General features: G+C 40.3%; 1 protein-coding gene across 3 annotated transcripts in view; it reads right to left on the reverse strand.

Moving 5' to 3' along the window:
* The window catches only part of LOC130297331 (proton channel OTOP2-like), a 122,511-nt gene that overhangs the window by 22,225 nt on the left and 82,411 nt on the right, over positions 1 to 17,875 (reverse strand). For all 3 annotated transcript variants that reach the window (XM_056549708.1, XM_056549706.1, XM_056549707.1), the window contains exon 2: positions 1,841 to 2,307. In XM_056549708.1, coding sequence (XP_056405683.1) covers positions 1,841 to 2,291 — 451 coding nt within the window. In that variant the 5' untranslated portion in view covers positions 2,292 to 2,307. The remainder of the gene's footprint in view (positions 1 to 1,840; positions 2,308 to 17,875) is intronic.

A 17,875-nucleotide genomic window follows, 5' to 3' on the forward strand; every position in this document is an offset into this window, starting at 1 on the left:
ATTCAAAGGGCTGAAAGATATCAGTCCGTGTGTCTTGCAATAGCTGGAGGCACCCTGGTTGGGAGGGAACCGCTGGTTAAAAGGGGTACTCCAGTATAAAACTTAAGTTCCTTCAAGCAACTAACTACTACAGTATTCAAAGGGCTGAAAGATATCAGTCTGTGTGTTTTGCAACAGCTGGAGGCACCCTGCTGCCTAAAGGGGAGCTGTAACTATGTGCTGCCTAACATGGGGGAATCTATGTGCTGCCTAAAGGGGGGCTCTAACTATGTGCTGCCTAATTTGGGGGAATCTTATGTGCTGCCTAAAGGGGAGCTCTAACTATGTGCTGCCTAACATGGGGGAATCTATGTGCTGCCTAAAGGGGGGATCTAACTATGTGATGCCTAAAGTGGGGCTCTAACTATGTGCTGCCTAATATGGGGGAATCTATGTGCTGCCTAAAGGGGGGATCTAACTATGTGATTCCTAATATGGGGGAATCTATGTGCTGCCTAAAGGGAGGCTCTAACTATGTGCTGCCTAAAGTGGGGCTCTAACTATGTGCTGCCTAATATGGGGGAATCTATGTGCTGCCTAAAGGGGGGAATCTAACTATGTGATGCCTAAAGGGGGGCTCTATGTGCTGCCTAAAGGGGGCTAAAGCACGTTATTCCAAACCATTTAGGAATGTTTGATTTTAATCCATAAAGGGCATAAATCACCTGACTCTGCATCAACTATGTAATTTCCTATGGCAGTTTTGCCATGGATCCCCCTCCAGCACGCCACAGACCAGGTATTAGTCCCCTTGAAACAACTTTTAAATCACTATTGTGCCCAGAAAGAGTCCCTGTGGGTTTTAAAATTCGCCTGCCCATTGAAGTCAATGGCGGTTCGCCCGGTTCGACCGGTTTGCAAACTTTTGGGGAAGTTCGAGTTTGCGGTAGTAATGTTTACTACTCCTCTTCTCATTATACTCTGTGGACCGGGCGCTCTGCATCCGACCCAAAGAGTGGTACCCTGAAGACAGTGAAAAAACTGCCACAGGGGACACATTTGGCTCTTTCCACACACCAGGAAAAACACCAGAAAAACTGCCAAAACGCAGGAAAAAGCTGTGGCAGTTTTTCTGGTGTTTTTGCTGGTGCTTTTTTAGGTGTTAAAAAAAAACAGGTGGAAACCTAGCCTTACAGGTACAATAAAGGAGCTCTAACATATTATTGCATATAAGGACATTTCTGGGAATCCTTATTCTTATGAGATAACAAAGATATCTATGTAAGATAGATATGATAGTTGAATAGTGTCTTTTCCTGAATGGTTGCTTATTTTAAGTAGTCACAGTTTTCAATATGTGCTACAGAAATGCACATTTCATTTTGTGAAGATGTAAGAATATTTACGAACCGACAGGCACAGGCTAGCACTGGACAATAAATATTTTATTTGATAAGTACGGACAACGCGTTTTGGCACATACAGAGTGCCTTCCTCAGGTCCAATTTGACAGTACACTCTTCGTTGTTAGAACGGTAGGAGTGTGCTGGTCAGGATGCTGTGTATTCGCGGTGTCGGAGTGGTCTTTCGCTTAATATCACACACAACCTGAAGACAGGTGTGGTGCCGTTTTTGGAAGAAATTAGCTTTGTTTTCTATTCTTGGACCGACATTCTTTGTCAGATACCTTGTATAATTTACCATCCCACTAAATTACTTTTACCCAAAAACAATAATAAGAGATAGAAGAGCCATGCATGATATTGCAGGGCAAGTTTTAATAACCAAATTCTAAAGGGAACTTGCTTTACACGCATATGCATTTTATGTAAATCACTTTAGCATTTTGCTCCTGTATTACCTCTAAGCCACACAGGTCCTGCATGTGAGTCTTTGTAGAGTACTGCATTTTTCCGGCAAGAGAAATAAAATTGAAATATCATCCAGACTGTAGAGAGCAGCATAAGAATGACCAAAAAAGCGAGGACTTCAGTGTCCTTAACGGAGACTTCTTCTAAGGTGCCACTACTCACAAGAACACAGGCAATCAGACCAACATTAATGGCCAGCAGTGCAGACAAAAGGCGACCTCCTTTTTTCCAGATATCAGAGGGGACTTGATGGTTATCTTGATGGTTTCCTTGGATCTGACTTTGAACAGGTAAATCTGTCTGGGCCATTGTGCCGTCTCTACCTCCAGAATCTGCTTGAGGAAGAGATACGTCATGAACTGCATTGGGGATAGTTACTTCTTGACTTTGGTTAATGGGGGGCACTTCCAGGTCTTGTTGGGCAGATTCTGAGATGCCCATCTTTTACTGACCAGACCTGAAAAAAAGGCAAAAAAGAAAATGAGTCTATATATAGTGTACTACACTGCCCACTGCAAACAGGACTGGTTGCACCATATACTGTCTATGGATACTTTCACACTTGTGTGTTTGTTGTGAATAAGCTACATATTTTGACTTCTGTACTGAAATTAATTTTGAAATCTTGAACAAATTGTGATATGGTAAGGTTAAAGGTATTCCAGGAAAAAACTTTTTTTCTTATATCAACTGGCTCCAGAAAGTTAAACAGATTTGTAAATTACTTCTATTAAAATTTTTTTAATCCATTCAATAATTATCAGCTGCTGAAGTTGAGTTGTTGTTTTCTGTCTGGCAACAGTGCTCTCTGCTGACATCTCTGCTTGTCTTGGGAACTGCACAGAGTAGAAGAGGTTTGCTATGGGGATTTGCTTCTAAACTGGGCAGTTCCCGAGACACGTGTCATCAGAGAGCACTTAGATCGAAAAGAACAACTCAACTTCAGCAGCTCATAAGTACTGAAAGGATTAAGATTTTTTAATAGAAGTAATTTACAAATCTGTTTAACTTTCTGGAGCCAGTTGATATAAAAAAAAAGTTTTTTCCTGGATAACCCCTTTAAGGCTTTGAAAAGATTAACCCCCCACACACTCCACACTGTAATAACCTTTTGGAAGCACTAGGCTCACCTAACGTTCTACAAAAAGGAAATCAGTTCAGTTTTCTTCACTGTTCAGAAAAGATGTAAGTTTGGGCTTAAAAGCTGAGCTGTAAGGTAAAGGAGAAGAGAAATTAAGCAAGGGGATCACAGCTCCAAACATGTATTGTACAGACAGACACAGACAATGGTTTTATTGTTCTGTCTTTTCTATTGTGTTATATTCTCTATTTTTCAAGACTCCTGTGTGAATCAATGGTTTTATCAATTGATCCTATTTATGATCTTTTATGTATTTATGTATTTTTATTGTTTTAGATTTAGCAAGACATAACATAATTGACTATGCTATTTCTATGCAGCATTAAAAGGTATACTGTTATGTGCTGGTTCAAAGGTGGCCAAATGAGCACTGTATTGGCCTCTAACTTGGTGGACAGGTGCGTATGGATGTGATCAAGACATCCGGCCAGGCCTAGTGCAGTCATAGCTAGTACATAACAGATTTAATGCAAAGCTGTACACTACAGTTGTGAATTTCAGTACTGAAAAGGCAATAGAAAGTAAGAAAGGAAAACTGTAAGAAGAGTAGTTAGAGGCTTGCAATAAAGAGAGTGAATTGCCTCCAGAAAGCTACAAAATGGACACATTGTGTAGCTGCTCGATCCTAAGCAAAGCCTAACCACTATTAGGCTAAGTTTCCACTTATCCAGTTTCCAGTTTTTAAGTCAAAGCCAGAAGTGTATTCAAAAGGAATAGGAAATACACTTCTCCTCCCTTATGGATCCACTTCTGACTTTGGCTCAAAAACTGCAGTGGCAGTTTTCCAAAAACTGCCAGAAAAAAACCAAGTGGAAACTTAGCCTTAGGCTAGTTTTCCCACAGGTTTTTGTCTGGCGTTTTTTGGAATACTGCCACTGCCGTTTTTGAGGTCAGAAGTGGATCCAGTAGGAAAAGCATAACTCCTTCCTTTATATTTCCCATTCCTCTTGAATACAATTCTTGCTTTGGCTCAAAAACTTCAGTGGAAAATGCCATAAAAATACCTGTGTGGAAACTTAGCCTTAAAGTATTTTGTCTCCATCTTGGAAGTTTTACTAAGAAAATAGAACTGTGAGTTATCATTTTTGCAAGTCATCCCTTGTCTCTGGCTCTTATTATATACTACCATCAAGGGGACCCCAACCTCCATCAGCCAGGAGACATATATAAAGGTGAAGTGTTCCTGAGGAGTACTACCACCATCATCCTAGTGTGAAAGGCCTGGTGGAAGACCTTAGCCACTGTTACAATGGCAAACCAACCCATGAGCAGACTATGACCTCTAGAGGATTACAACCCTCATCAGTTCAATAACCCCCTCGGCCTCTGATCTGCATGCTTCCCCCCTGGGCTCCTGCATAAATTCCACTAACTCAACATTCCTTTATTAAATAATATATTTAAAGTATTGGCCAATTACGTTTTGACTCCATATATTAGTTACTATGGACGTATAAAGAGATTTATATCTGGTTAATTCCATCTTAATGGGGAGTTTCTCTTATTTCACCTCATAACACCCTACATACAAAACCTTTCTTGGCAAAGCTCCATTACAGTAAAGGGTAAACCCAAAGGGTTAACTCTGCGGGAACAGCTGTACAGTTTTAATTAACAAAGTCCAAGTCATCTAATTTAAATGCAAATATGTTCAATAAATCCCTTGCAGAATTCAGAAAGGTCACAGGTCAGAACTCTCCACTTCTTTTAGATACATAGAATGTCATAGCGGTATTTCCTGGTAAGCTGTACATGACATTTTTATGATGTAAAGAGACCTTTGGCCTTCGCTTGATAATTATAATTCTTATAGGACGTTAGTTGTATGAGAATGTAATACCGTAGAAAAGACAGAACAATGGGGGAGATTTATCAAAACCTGTGCAGAGGAAAAGTTGCTGAATTGCCCATAGCAACCAATCAGATCACTTCTTTCATATTGAAAAATGAAAGAAAGAAGCAATCTGATTGGTTGCTATGGGCTACTCAGCAACTTTTCCTCTGCACAGATCTGGATGAATTTCCCCCAATAAAAACCATTCTCTCTGTCTGTATAGACATTACATGTTTGCGAGATATGATATACAGTAATATGGGTAGCAAAGGGAGAGGATAGAACAAAATCTGAACAAAGAAGGGAGTAAGAGTTTAAAGTGTGTTAAAAAGTTGAGTGATAAAGGCAACAATTGTAAATATGAATTAACTTCGGAACCAAGAATAATAAAAAATATAACAATCTTCATTGGAAAAATTCATATAACAGTAAAAACACATTAAAAGGAGCAGCAACAGACTATACATATAGGCACTACAGTACGTATAGATGCATGGTTACAAAAAATGGGAAGGGGAGAGAAGTCAATATACAATACGGATGCACAGAGAAAAAACTGTACCTAAGTACTTATTAGCAGCATACATAAACATTGTGTGCGTACCACTAATAGTATGTAGTGTAAGATATTGCACCAATCCAAATAAACCAAATAGAATGGATGCCTAGAGAAGAAATTGATGCATAGAGTGGTGTGCTGAGTGGAGATAAAGATCAGGATGACAATAACACCCCCAGTACCACCAACTGGAACAAAAAATGCTAGATCGGGCTCACATGGACATTGCCAGGGGCGTAGCTATAGAGGTAGCAGTAGCATCGGGGCCCTGGTACCTAAGGGGGCCCCAAAGCACATCTGCCCCATAAGAGACTAGTATTATAATTGGCATATGGGGCCCTGTTTCAGATTTTGCATCGGGGCCAAGAAGCTACAAGCTACGCCTCTGGACATTGCTAAATAAGCAAAAGGAACACAATCTCCTAATCACAGCACACAAGACAAGCAATCATAAACGGCACCTTACCCAGGTTTAGAGAGCCACCCCATGCAGTTTCACAACAAAACATACAATGCATTATTCTGGTATTCATACCATATAAGATTGCAATTTTAATTCTATTTAAAGGGGTACTCCGGCGCTTAGACATCTTATCCCCTATCCAAAGGATAGGGTACAAGATGCCTGATCACGGGGGTCCCGCCGCTGGGGACCCCCGTGATCTTGCACGCCGCACCCCGTTTAAAATCAGTCCCCGGAGCGTGTTCGCTACGGGTCGAATTACTGTCAATCACGGGGCCGGAGCGTTGGGACGTCAAGGCCCCGCCCCGTGTGACGTCATGCTCCGCCCCCCCTCAATGCAAGCCGGAGCATGACGGGGACTGATTTTAAACAGGGATTTTCTGCATATTTTGTTACATATTTTCTGCGATTGATTTTGCAACCTATTGACTTCAATGGGTTGAAAAATATGCAGAAGCAAATCCCAGCAAAATATGCAGCCAAATATGGCACGTGTGACCCTATGTTACGAATACTGATAAAAGGTCCAGTTTGGTTCTCAAAATGGGAGAACTAATTCTGTCACATCTCCAAAGGATAGGGGATAAGATGTCAGATCGCCGGGGTCCCGCTGCTGGGGACCCCAGGGATCGCTGCTGCAGCCCCCCGCTATCATTACTGTGCAGAACGAGATCGCTCTGCACGTAATGACGGGCAACACAGGGGGCGGAGCATCGTTACGTCACAGCTCCGCCCCTCATGGCGTCACGGCCCGTCCCCGTCAATACAAGTCTATGGGAGGGGGCATCATGCCCCCTGCCATAGACTTGCATTAAGGGGACGGGCCGTGATGTCATGAGGGACGGAGCCATGATGTCACGCTGCTCTGGCCCCTACATCGCCCGTCATTACGCAAAGACCGAACTCGCTCTGTGCAGTAATGATGGCGGGGTGCTGCAGCAGCGATCCCCGAGGTCCCCAGCAGCGGGACTGCGACGATCTAACATCTTATCCCCTATCCCCCTTTAAGTTTTACAGGCATCTTATGGCCAAAAATACAGCCCCTTTTACTCTGTGTGAACGTTGGAAAGTTTGGCGAGCTCTAAATGACACTGTGTAATGCACTGTGAATCCAGGCTTAGGACATCTAAGCCTGAATTCACGATGCATCACACAGCGTCATTTAGAGCTCGCCAAACTTTCCAACATTGCCAGGATTGGCCTGTGAAAGCCTAACAACGGGGGTAAGAATAGCAAAAGCACATGGTTTTTGGTGCCTAAATGAAAGGAGAAAGTACTGGAAACATTGAGATGACTCCAGGCCAGTGAGGATGTAGGGTGAGGGGTAGGTTTAAGAGGCTAATAAAGCCCCATGCACACCATTGTGGCTGCCATTTTGGAAAGCAAAAGCAAGGACTACTGATCTCAGAAAGCCTTCACAAATCCTATAAAACTCCAAAGAAAGCTGAGCAAACTATTAACCAGTTGGCTGACCTCAGACAGTGACCTCCTGTCACCCGCAGTGCTGTGTCCAGTTGTTGCACTACAAATCCCAGCCAGAAGAGAACAAGCCCATGAAAGCTATCACATATCTAGCAAACTGAGCAAAGCAGAGGGCTGACCTGTATTTTAACCACTTAAAGGACACAACCTGTTTTTACCTAAATGACCAAGCCCAGTTTTTCAAATCTGGCATGTGTCTCTATAAATTGTAATAACTTTAACTTATCAATGCGATTATTTTTTCATGACATACTGTACTTTATAAATCTTTGTATGTACATGTAGCATCTTTTGTGAAAAATTCTAATATATTGGAAAAATTGGAAAATTTCTGGCGTTTAAAAAAAAAAAATTTTATGGCATTTACTGTGCAGTAAAAATTATGTTATTTGTATTCCGTAGCTCGGCACAATCATGGCGATACCCAATTAATATAGCTTTTTATGTTCTTTTTCCTTTTTTTCACAAAATCTTTCCCCCCCCCCCCTTTTTATGTTGCCATGTTCTGTTCTGATCTATGATTTTTTTTTATTTTGCGTCCAACTTGTGATAAGGCTTTTTTTTCTGCACTCTTTATTGGTTCCATTTTTGTGATACATGCCATCTTTTGATATTTTTTATTCCACGTTTTGGACCAAAATTAGCGAATTTTGCACTTTTTGTGTTTTTTTTGAATGGCAAATAACTATCGTTTTACCTATTATGTATAAGTTTTTTTTTGGGGGGGGGGGGTGATAATACAGGGTTTCTATTGGGAAAGGGGCATTTATTTATTTCTTCTTATACTTTATACATGTTTATATTTTTTACTTTTTACCTGTTAAACTCTGCTGCAGTACATCTGTACTGCAGTATAGCTGTCAATATTCAGCCTGTGCGATCTAGCCTATGGATGGACCTCACAGGCTGCCGTACTAGGCAGACAAGAGCCAATCAGCTGACATCCTGCTCCCATGGCAAAAACAGGACCAAGCTATTGCATCGCGGGAACGCCATTGGTGATCAGGGGGAGCCCCCTTAACCTGTCAATAGCATAGAGTTAATGCTGCCAAGACCGGTGCGATCCTGGTCTTAGCAGCTGTGCCAGGATTGAGATTGTAATTGACAGCCAGTTCCCGCTGGTGATCTCCTGCAGTGCATCGCTCTGAGCAAGAGTTTGCCAGAACATATGCATATAGCCAGTTGCATTGACATGTAGGCAACTGGGACATATGCATATCTCCTGTGGCGGGAAGTGGTTAACATAATTACATAATAAAAGCGTTGTGAACAAGGAATATGCATTTTAAGATAAGTTATGTTTATTTTCTGAGTTTAATCGAACATACAGTATTCCTACCTGGCTTTAGGATAACTACGCATTTAAAAGCATTGAGAGTGAATGTGGAGTAGCCATCTAAGGCAAAGTTATGTGTATTTTCTGGGTTTAATCAAACATACAGTATTTCTACCTAGGTTTAATATAACTGCGCATTTTAAAGCGTTGATAGTGAATGCCACATAGCCATCTAATGGCAAGTTAAGTGTATTTTCTGGGTTTAATAAAAAAAACAACATAGCATTTGTAGCTGGGCTTAACATAAATGAAGCATCTCTAAAATTAAGAGTGAAAGTTTACTAGTACGATTGACAAATCATCCTAAAAACATAAAAATAACACCCAAATCTTTTCAATGAAAAAAATAAAAAAAATAAAAAATAATATATATATATATATATATATATATATATTTGGTAAAAGAATTGTTGGATGGGGTAGAGGGCAGACAACTTCTGACATGTCCTCTGCCAATGTTGTTGGCAGTACCAGCACCAGTACAAGTAACATCAGCAGCCAGGTGCTTGGTGGAAGTAGTAGCAGCAGCAAGCAAAAGTTATCACTGTCTTCCAGGGGGTTGTGTGGTTTGGAAGAAAATAAGCTCTTTGTAAACTGGTTGACTTCTTCAAGGTCTTCTCAGGTGGAGAAAGAAGATTCTGACCATATGTAAACTCCAACAGTAGAGTACAGAATACAAAGCACTCACCAGGCGGAATCTTCACTTTACAGCAGAGAAATTCTCTATTGTACTTACAAAACTCTAAACTAGATTATGTCTATCTAGAACTGAACTACTGAATCTGTTCTTTAGATCTGTTTATAAAAAACAAGAGATAAGAGCTGATGTAGTGTGGGCCAGTGCTACATATCATGTAATGTAACGATCTGACTGAATGTAGATATGGTCAAAAATAAATAAAATGCAAATGTATTATATGCAAAAGTTCTTTATTAACTCAGTTCAGTTATTTCTTTATCATTGTTCATAAATATATAGAGATTCTCTGGTGCCTGCATAGGACCTGTCGCATGGCAAACATGGTGCAAACCTTCAAAAGGACATTAAATCTTCCCCAGGTAATTTTAGACCATGTGAGTAGAATCCTTGTAAGAGGGGTTAATGTGGATAAACTGTTTTTTGTACTAAGCAAAAGTGTTTGACACTGCCCCTCATAGATGCCTGATAAGGTGTTTAGCTTTGGACCTGGATTTGAACTGGCTCAAGGACTGTACCTAGAGAGTGATGGCCTTGCCTAGTTACATAGTTCATAAGGTTGAAAAAAGACCAGAGTCCATCAAGTTCAACCTATAACCCTAATGAGTCCCTACTGAGTTGATCCAGAGGAAGGCAAAAATCCCTCATACTAGAGGTAAAAATTCCTTCTCGACTCCAAATATGGCAGTCAGAATAAATCCCTGGACCAATGTTCTGTCCTTATGATTCTCCAAGAATGCATCCAGACCCCTTTTGAACTCTTTTACAGAGTTCACCATGACCACCTCCTCTGGCAGAGAGTTCCATAGTCTCACTGTTCTTACAGTAAAAAAAAAAACGGTCTGTGCTGGTGTAGAAACCTTCTTTCCTTAAGACGTAGAGAGACGTTATAGATACATTTTTTATTGAAAACTCTGCCTGCAATTTTTATGGTAATACACTAGGATAGTGCTCCTCTTTTCTTTTGTCTCTTCAGTGCATTGTTATAGATACAGTCCTAGGTATAAAGACATCATGGGAGAGATCTCTGTACGGTCCCCTGATATATTTATACATAATTACTAGGTCTCCCTTAAGCCTTCTTTTTTCTAAACTAAATAACCCTAATTCTGATAATCTTTCTGAGTACTGTAGTCCTCCCATTCCCCGTATTACCCTGGTAACCCTCTCCTGCTCCACTATATCTTTCTTGTACGCTGGTGCCCAGTACTGTACACAGTATTCCATGTGTGGTCTGACTAGTGATTTGTACAGTGGTAGAATTATTTTCGTGTCGTGGGCATCTATGTCCTTATTGATGCACCCCATGATTTTATTTGCCTTGGCAGCAGCTGCCCGGCACTGGTCACTACAGCTAAACAACTATTAACTAAGACTCCTAAGTCCTTTTCCACATCAGTTTTCCCAAGTGTTCTCCCATTTAATACATAATCCAAGTCCGGATTTTTCTTCCCCATGTGCATTACCTTACATTTATCAGCGTTGAACCTCATCTGCCACTTCCCAGCCCAAACCTCCAACCTATCCAGATCCATTTGTAACAGTTCACTGTCCTCTATAGTGTTTACCGCTTTACAGAGTTTAGTATCATCTGCAAAGATTGCTACTTTACTATTCAACCCTTCTACAAGGTCATTAATAAATATACAGTACCCCTGAAATGCTGGTACCCCTGAAATTTTTCAAGAAAATTAAGTATTTCTTACAGAAATGGATTGCAGTAACACATGTTTTGCTATACACATGTTTATTCCCTTTGTGTGTATTGGAACTAAACCAAATAGGGAGGAAAAAAAGCAAATTGGACATATGGGCTGGGCAAAATTCTTGTCACCCTTTTAAAATTGTGGAAAAATAAGATTGTTTCAAGCATGTGATGCCCCTTTAAACTCACCTGGGGCAAGTAACAGGTGTGGGCAATATAAAAATCACACCAGAAAGTTGATAAAAAGGAGAGAAGTTCACTTAGCCTTTGCATTGTGTGCCTGTAAGTGCCACACTAAGCATGGACAACAGAAAGAGGAGAAGAGAACTGTCTGAGGACTTGAGAACCAATATTGTGGAAAAATATCAACAATCTCATCAAGGTTACAAGTCCATCTCCAGAGATCTAGATTTGCCTTTGTCCACAGTGCGCAACATTATCAAGAAGTTTGCAACCCATGGCACTGTAGCCAATCTCTCTGGGCGTGGATAGAAGAGAAAAATTGATGAAAGGTTTCAATGCAGGATAGTCCGGATGGTGGATACAGTGGAGAAGAATTTGTTTAATATATTAGCTTTTTCCTGATCCCCGTCTATAATTTCTTCCTCATCATTTTTTAAATGGCCTACACTTTCATTTTTGACCTTTTTGCTATTTATATAGTTAAAGGGGTACTCTGGTGAAAACCTTTTTTCTTTTGAATCAACTGGTGCCAGAAAGTTAAACATATTTGTAAATTACTTCTATAAAAAAATCTTAATCCTTCCTGTACTTATTAGCTGCTGAATACTACAGAGGAAATTCTTCTCTTTTTGGAATTCTCTCTGTTGACATCACGAGCACAGTGCTCTTATTGTTGTCCTTAGTGGGCTTTGAACCCAAGGCCCCAGCACTGCTAACCACTGAGCCACCATGCTGCCCTTAGCATACACCTGCTATGCACGGTTGCTAAAATGGAAAGAGATGTCAGCAGAGAGCACTGTGCTCGTGATGTCATCAATGTTACAAAAAGAAAGGAATTTCCTCTGTAGCATTCAGTAGCTAATAAGTACTGAAAGGATTAAGATTTTTTAATAGAAGTAATTTACAAATGTAAGGACTTCCTACTGAAGAAAGGGTCGAGCGATTACTGGCTATAGTACCCTGAAGTCTAGGCTATAGACTTCATCTATATCAGGCATTATAGCATCTTACGGACTTACATCCAATGTGAACACGGCACAGCGGCATTTGTTGGTTCAGACGAACTGATCCAAACATCCGCCTTTTACCATTGGTCCAGTCCGAGTCTTTGGGCCATACAACTGACCTGCCGAGAACGAACCATCCCCGCTAGGATTTAATCCACCACGAGGGACGCCACGATATACCAACACTGCATCTGCTTGTCCATCACAGAGGGAGAGTACGGCCGGTACATAACGCGCTACACTAAGCGCACCCCTGGATCGGTGACAGCTCTAACATCGCTGCCTGTACCATCACAGCAGACCACTACAGCAGTACTCATCGGGCATTCCCAGGATTTGGTGAGATCACAACAATTACAACAGTGATACATGTATTGAAGTCAGTGACAGTTCGATTTATTGGACTCGATTTATTGGTCTTTTTTGTGTCCAGCTGAGATTGGACCATACATTTACAAATCTATCACATAGACTGACGTTATATTGAACTATCAGTTGCCTAACCATTAGATGCCGGACTATTAGATTGATGCTATTTTAGTATTTTCTAGAAATGTGAATAATATTATATATTGTGTGAATATCCCCACTAGGGCCCAGTGGTGGTTTATTCTTGTATTAGTGCCAAGATATATATTCCATCATATTTTTTACATTGATATTTTAATAAATTCACATTTTATTACAATATTGCAATTCTTGAATTACCATTATGCACCTCTTGTAGGTGAAATCTTATAGGAGTGATTATATTACATATACTTTAATTTAAAAATGTGTTTAACTTTCTGGCACCAGTTGATTTAAAAGAAAAAAGGTTTTCACCGGAGTACCCCTTTAAAGAACATTTTGGGGTTAGTTTTACTCTTTTACTGCCAATGAGTTTTTCTGTCTCTATTTTTACGGCTTTTATCTGTTCTTTACATATTTTAAATTTTCTCTATAGCTTTTTAAGCTGTCGTCCTGTTTTAGTAGTTTAAATGCTTTATTTTTGTCATTTATTGCCCCTTAATATTTTTATTCATCCACATTGGTTTTCTTTTATTCCTGACCCTTTTATTCCCATAAGGTATATACCTCTTACAGTGAGAATTTAAAATTGTCTCCCATTTAGTGTCAATATTCTTGTTTTTTGAGGATATTATCCCATTTTATATTGTTAAGGGCTTCTCTGAGTCGATCAAACTTTGCCTTCCTAAAGTTCATTGTTTTTGTGGCCCCCCGAGAGATTCCCTTATTGAAGAACAAGTTATAATGTATTATATTATGATCACTATTTCCTAGGTGTAATTCTACTTGCACATTAGTTACTCTGTCAGGTCTGTTGGTTAATATTAAGTTGAGTAAGGCGCCCCCTCTGGTCGGGCCCTGCACCACAGATAAATGTCTTTGGCTATAGTCAGAAACCTGTTTCCTTTATGAGATTCACAGGTCTCAGTCTCCCAGTTTATATCAGGATAGTTAAAGTCCCCCGTTATTATCACATCATTCTGATTTGCTGCCTTGTTTATTTGCCTCAGTAATTGATCTTCTGGCTCTTCCATTATGTTTGGTGGCTTTTAGCAAACCCCTATCCGAATTCTTTAATTTTTATCTCCATATATAAACCCATAATGACTCCACATTATCGTTTCCCTCCCGTATATCCTCCCACAGTGCAGCTTTCAGATTGGACTTTACAAAAAGACAAACTCCTCCCCTTTCTGTTTTGTCCGATCCTTTTGTCTGATATACCCACTATGTCATAATTCTCTTCAGACACTATGAACTCCAGTTTGTCAGTTTTATTGGACAGACTTCTGGCATTAGTCAACGTGCAATTCAATGGTGTATGTTTTTTTCTCCTATGAAGCTTATCTCTACTAACTATTCTAACCCCTCCCTCCACTCCACCCCCAGGTACATTAATAAGTTCTCTCTCTATCTACACTATCTTCCCACTCTATGTTGTAGGTTCCCTCCTCGCTTTCCCTAGTTTAAACACTCCTCCACCCTTTTAGCCATCTTCTCCCCAAGAACAGCTGCATCCTCCCCATTGAGGTACAGCCTGTCCCTATGGTAGAGCCGGTAACCGTCAGCGAAGTCGGACCAGTTCTCCATGAGACCAAATCCCCCCGTCTTACACCAGCTTCTTAGCTACTTGTTTACCTCCCTAATCTCCCGCTGCCTCTCTGGTGTGGCTCGTGGTACAGGTAATATTTCAGAAAATATTACCTTGGAGGTCCTTGCCTTAAGCTTGCGGCCTAAGTCCCTGAAATCATTTTTAAGGACACTCCACATACCTCTTACTTTGTCATTGGTGTATATATACCATTACTGCTTGGTCCTCTCCAGCCCCACCTAGCAACCTGTCAACCCGATCCGCGATGTACCAAACTTGAGCGCCAGAAAGACAACACACTGTTCGGCTATCCCGATCTTTGTGACAGATCACCCTGTCTGTCCCTCTAATAATTGAGTCCCCCACTACCAGTACCTGTCTGGCCTGCCCTGCCCTCCATCTTCCCTCAGCTGATATCTACTTTGGTTGTTAATCCTGTTTCTGACTTATGACTACATTGCTTTCTGGTATCCTGACTTGGACTAAGATTCCTAAGAATCTTCTTTGGCTCCTTACCCTTATGTGGAACCAATTCCCTGGATTTCATTATTGTTGGTTTACTTTTGCAGTTTTTATTATTTCAATAAAGGTGTGATTTGTTCTTTGCTATTGTCTCAATCTGTTTTTGTGGTTTCTGACAGGTGATAAATGATTCTTTTTCTGAATATTCTTTGTATGTAAGTGGTATACTTCAAGGTTTAGTTCTAGGTCTGCTTTTATTTAATTAGTTTATTAATAAAGGAATTGGATTGACAGCACTATTTCTATTTTTTCAGATGAGACCAAATTTTCTAGTATAGTACAGTCTATGGAAGATGTGCAAAAGTTACAAGCTGACTTAAACACACTGGATAAAAATGTATCTGATTTTTGTCTCAGACAATCGCAACCAAACACGTCTTATATTAAATTCTAACAGAACTGTGATTGGTTGATAACTGAGACAAAAGTCAGACACATTTTGTATAAGACAGATGGGTAAATGCAGGCCACATCATGTTTCGGCATACACTTGGCAAATAAGGTTCAATGTGGATAAATGTTAAGTAAAAAAAATATGGGTACAAATTACCTTCATGCATGCTATGTTCTAAGGGGAGTAAAACTGGGAGAGTCACTTGTTAAAGAGTATGTGGGTGCACATGTAAATAAAAGACTACAGAATCAGCTGCTTCTAAGGCCAGCATGCTGTCAGGGCCGCCATCAGGGGGGGGGGGGGGGCGGACAGCCAGTACTCCAGTAAGAGGGACGGGCTTCCGAGAGGCCTGGGTCCCTGCTGCACCCCCCCCCCCCCCTGCAGCAGCCCCAGCACAGAAGTAGAAGACCACAGTTTAAACAGTGGTCTTCTGCTTTTGAGCTGCTGTTTCGGTACCTAGTCAGTGCTCCGATGAAAATTAAGATCAAAGGGGGGGGGGGGGGGGGGGCTTGTCTCCATCTGCTGCGTGAATTGCTCTATTTAGCTATCCACCACATTGTTTGGTAGGGAAGTTACTTGCCCAGGTAGCCACTGCAGTTCTTTAAGAGGACTGTAAAGTCTGCCTGGGAGAAGAGCATCACTGGGACCCGGGCAGCACAACTGAGAGGAAGAGAAGGAGACAAGTCCTGCACCTCCCCATCCCCTTCTGTGTGGAGCAGTCTGCAGCTTCTATCCTGTAATGATGGCCTACATGCTGACAGGGAGCTCCACTGACAGATTACTAAGAGGGGCTGGAGAAGACCCAGCTGTAATAGTGCACATTGGCATCATTGACAAAGTTACATAAGTGGAGTGTCCGTAACCCCTTGCCACAAATGGATGATCAGCTCATACTGTTCTGCCGTACAAATGTATTGCAGCATAGTATAACCTGCAAAAAGTGAAGTAAAAAACAAAAAAGTCCATCAATATAAGTATGAAGTAAAAAAAAAAAAAAATGCCCCTTTCCCAATAAAAGCCCTGTCATAAAAAAAAAACACACAAATCATATACATACTAGGTATTGCCACGTCTGTAATGATGTGTACTATAAAGCTATAATGTAACTTATCCTGCACGGTGAACGCCGTAAAAACATAGAACAAAAAGCGTAAAATTTGCCAATTTTAATACAAATAGTGGAATAAAAAAGATCATAAGGTAGCATGTAGCGCAAATATGATATCAATAAAACGTATAGCTTGTCCCGCTGCTTAATGGCGTCAGACGAAAAATAAAAAAAGGTACAGCTGTTGGAACATGATAACACAAAAAAAAAGGAAAAAATTAATTTTGCTCAGAAAAAGGAAAATGAACATAAAAAGCTATGCAAAATGTCCATATTCCACAGAATAAATATAACATCATTAATACCGCACAGTGGACACCATAAAAGAAATAATAAAAAAAAGAATGCCAGTAATTTTCCAGTTTTTCACAAAAAATGCTTCATGTGTCAACAAAAATGCACCACTTATATAAAGTACAATATGTCACGAAAAAAACTATCTCAGAATCGCTCTACTTAGAAAAAGCATTCTAAAGTTATTACCATTTAAAGAGACACATGTCAAGTAAAAAAAAGAGCCTGGTCATTAAAGGGGTACTCCGCCCCTAGACATCTTATCCCCAATCCAAAGGATAGGGGATAAGATGTCTGATCACGGGTGTCCCGCCACTGGGGGTGCTGCAAGAGAGATCGCAGGGGTCTCCAGAGGCAGGACCCCCACGATCAGACATCTTAAAGGATAAGGGATAAGATGTCTAGGGGTGGAGCACCCCTTTAACCCCTTAAGGACCAGGCCATTTTACACCTTAGGACAAGAGCGGTTTTTGAACATCTGACCACTGTCACTTTAAACATTAATAACTCTGAAATGCTTTTAGTTATCATTCTGATTCCGAGATTGTTTTTTAGTGACATATTCTACTTTAACATGGTGGTAAATTTTTGTGGTAACTTGCATCCTTTCTTGATGAAAAATCCCAAAATTTTAGGAAAAAATTTAACATTTTGCATGTTTCTAACTTTGAAGCTCTCTGCTTGTAAGGAAAATGGATATTCCAAAGAATTTTTTTCTATTCACATATAGAATATGTCTTCTTTATGTTTGCATCATAAAATTGGCAAGTTTTTACTTTTGCAAGGCACCAAAGGGCTTCAAAGTTCAGCAGCAATTTTCCAATTTTTCACAAAATTTTCAAACTCACTATTTTTCAGGGACCAGTTCAGGTTTGAAGTGGATTTGAAGGGTCTTCATATTAGAAATACCCCATAAAAGACCCCATTATAAAAACTGAACCCCCCAAAGTATTCAAAATGACATTTAGTCAGCGTTTTAACCCTTTAGGTGTTTCACAGGAATAGCAGCAAAGTGAGGGAGAAAATTCAAAATCTTAATTTTTTACACTTGCATTTTCTTGTAGACCCAATTTTTTTATTTTTACAAGGGGTAAAAGGAGAACATTTATACTTATATTTGTAGCCCAATTTCTCTCGAGTAAGCACATACCTCATATGTCTATGTAAAGTGTTCGGTGGGCGCAGTAGAGGGCTCAGAA

The sequence above is a fragment of the Hyla sarda genome, chromosome 13 (assembly GCF_029499605.1).
Source record: "Hyla sarda isolate aHylSar1 chromosome 13, aHylSar1.hap1, whole genome shotgun sequence".
NCBI lineage: Eukaryota > Metazoa > Chordata > Amphibia > Anura > Hylidae > Hyla > Hyla sarda.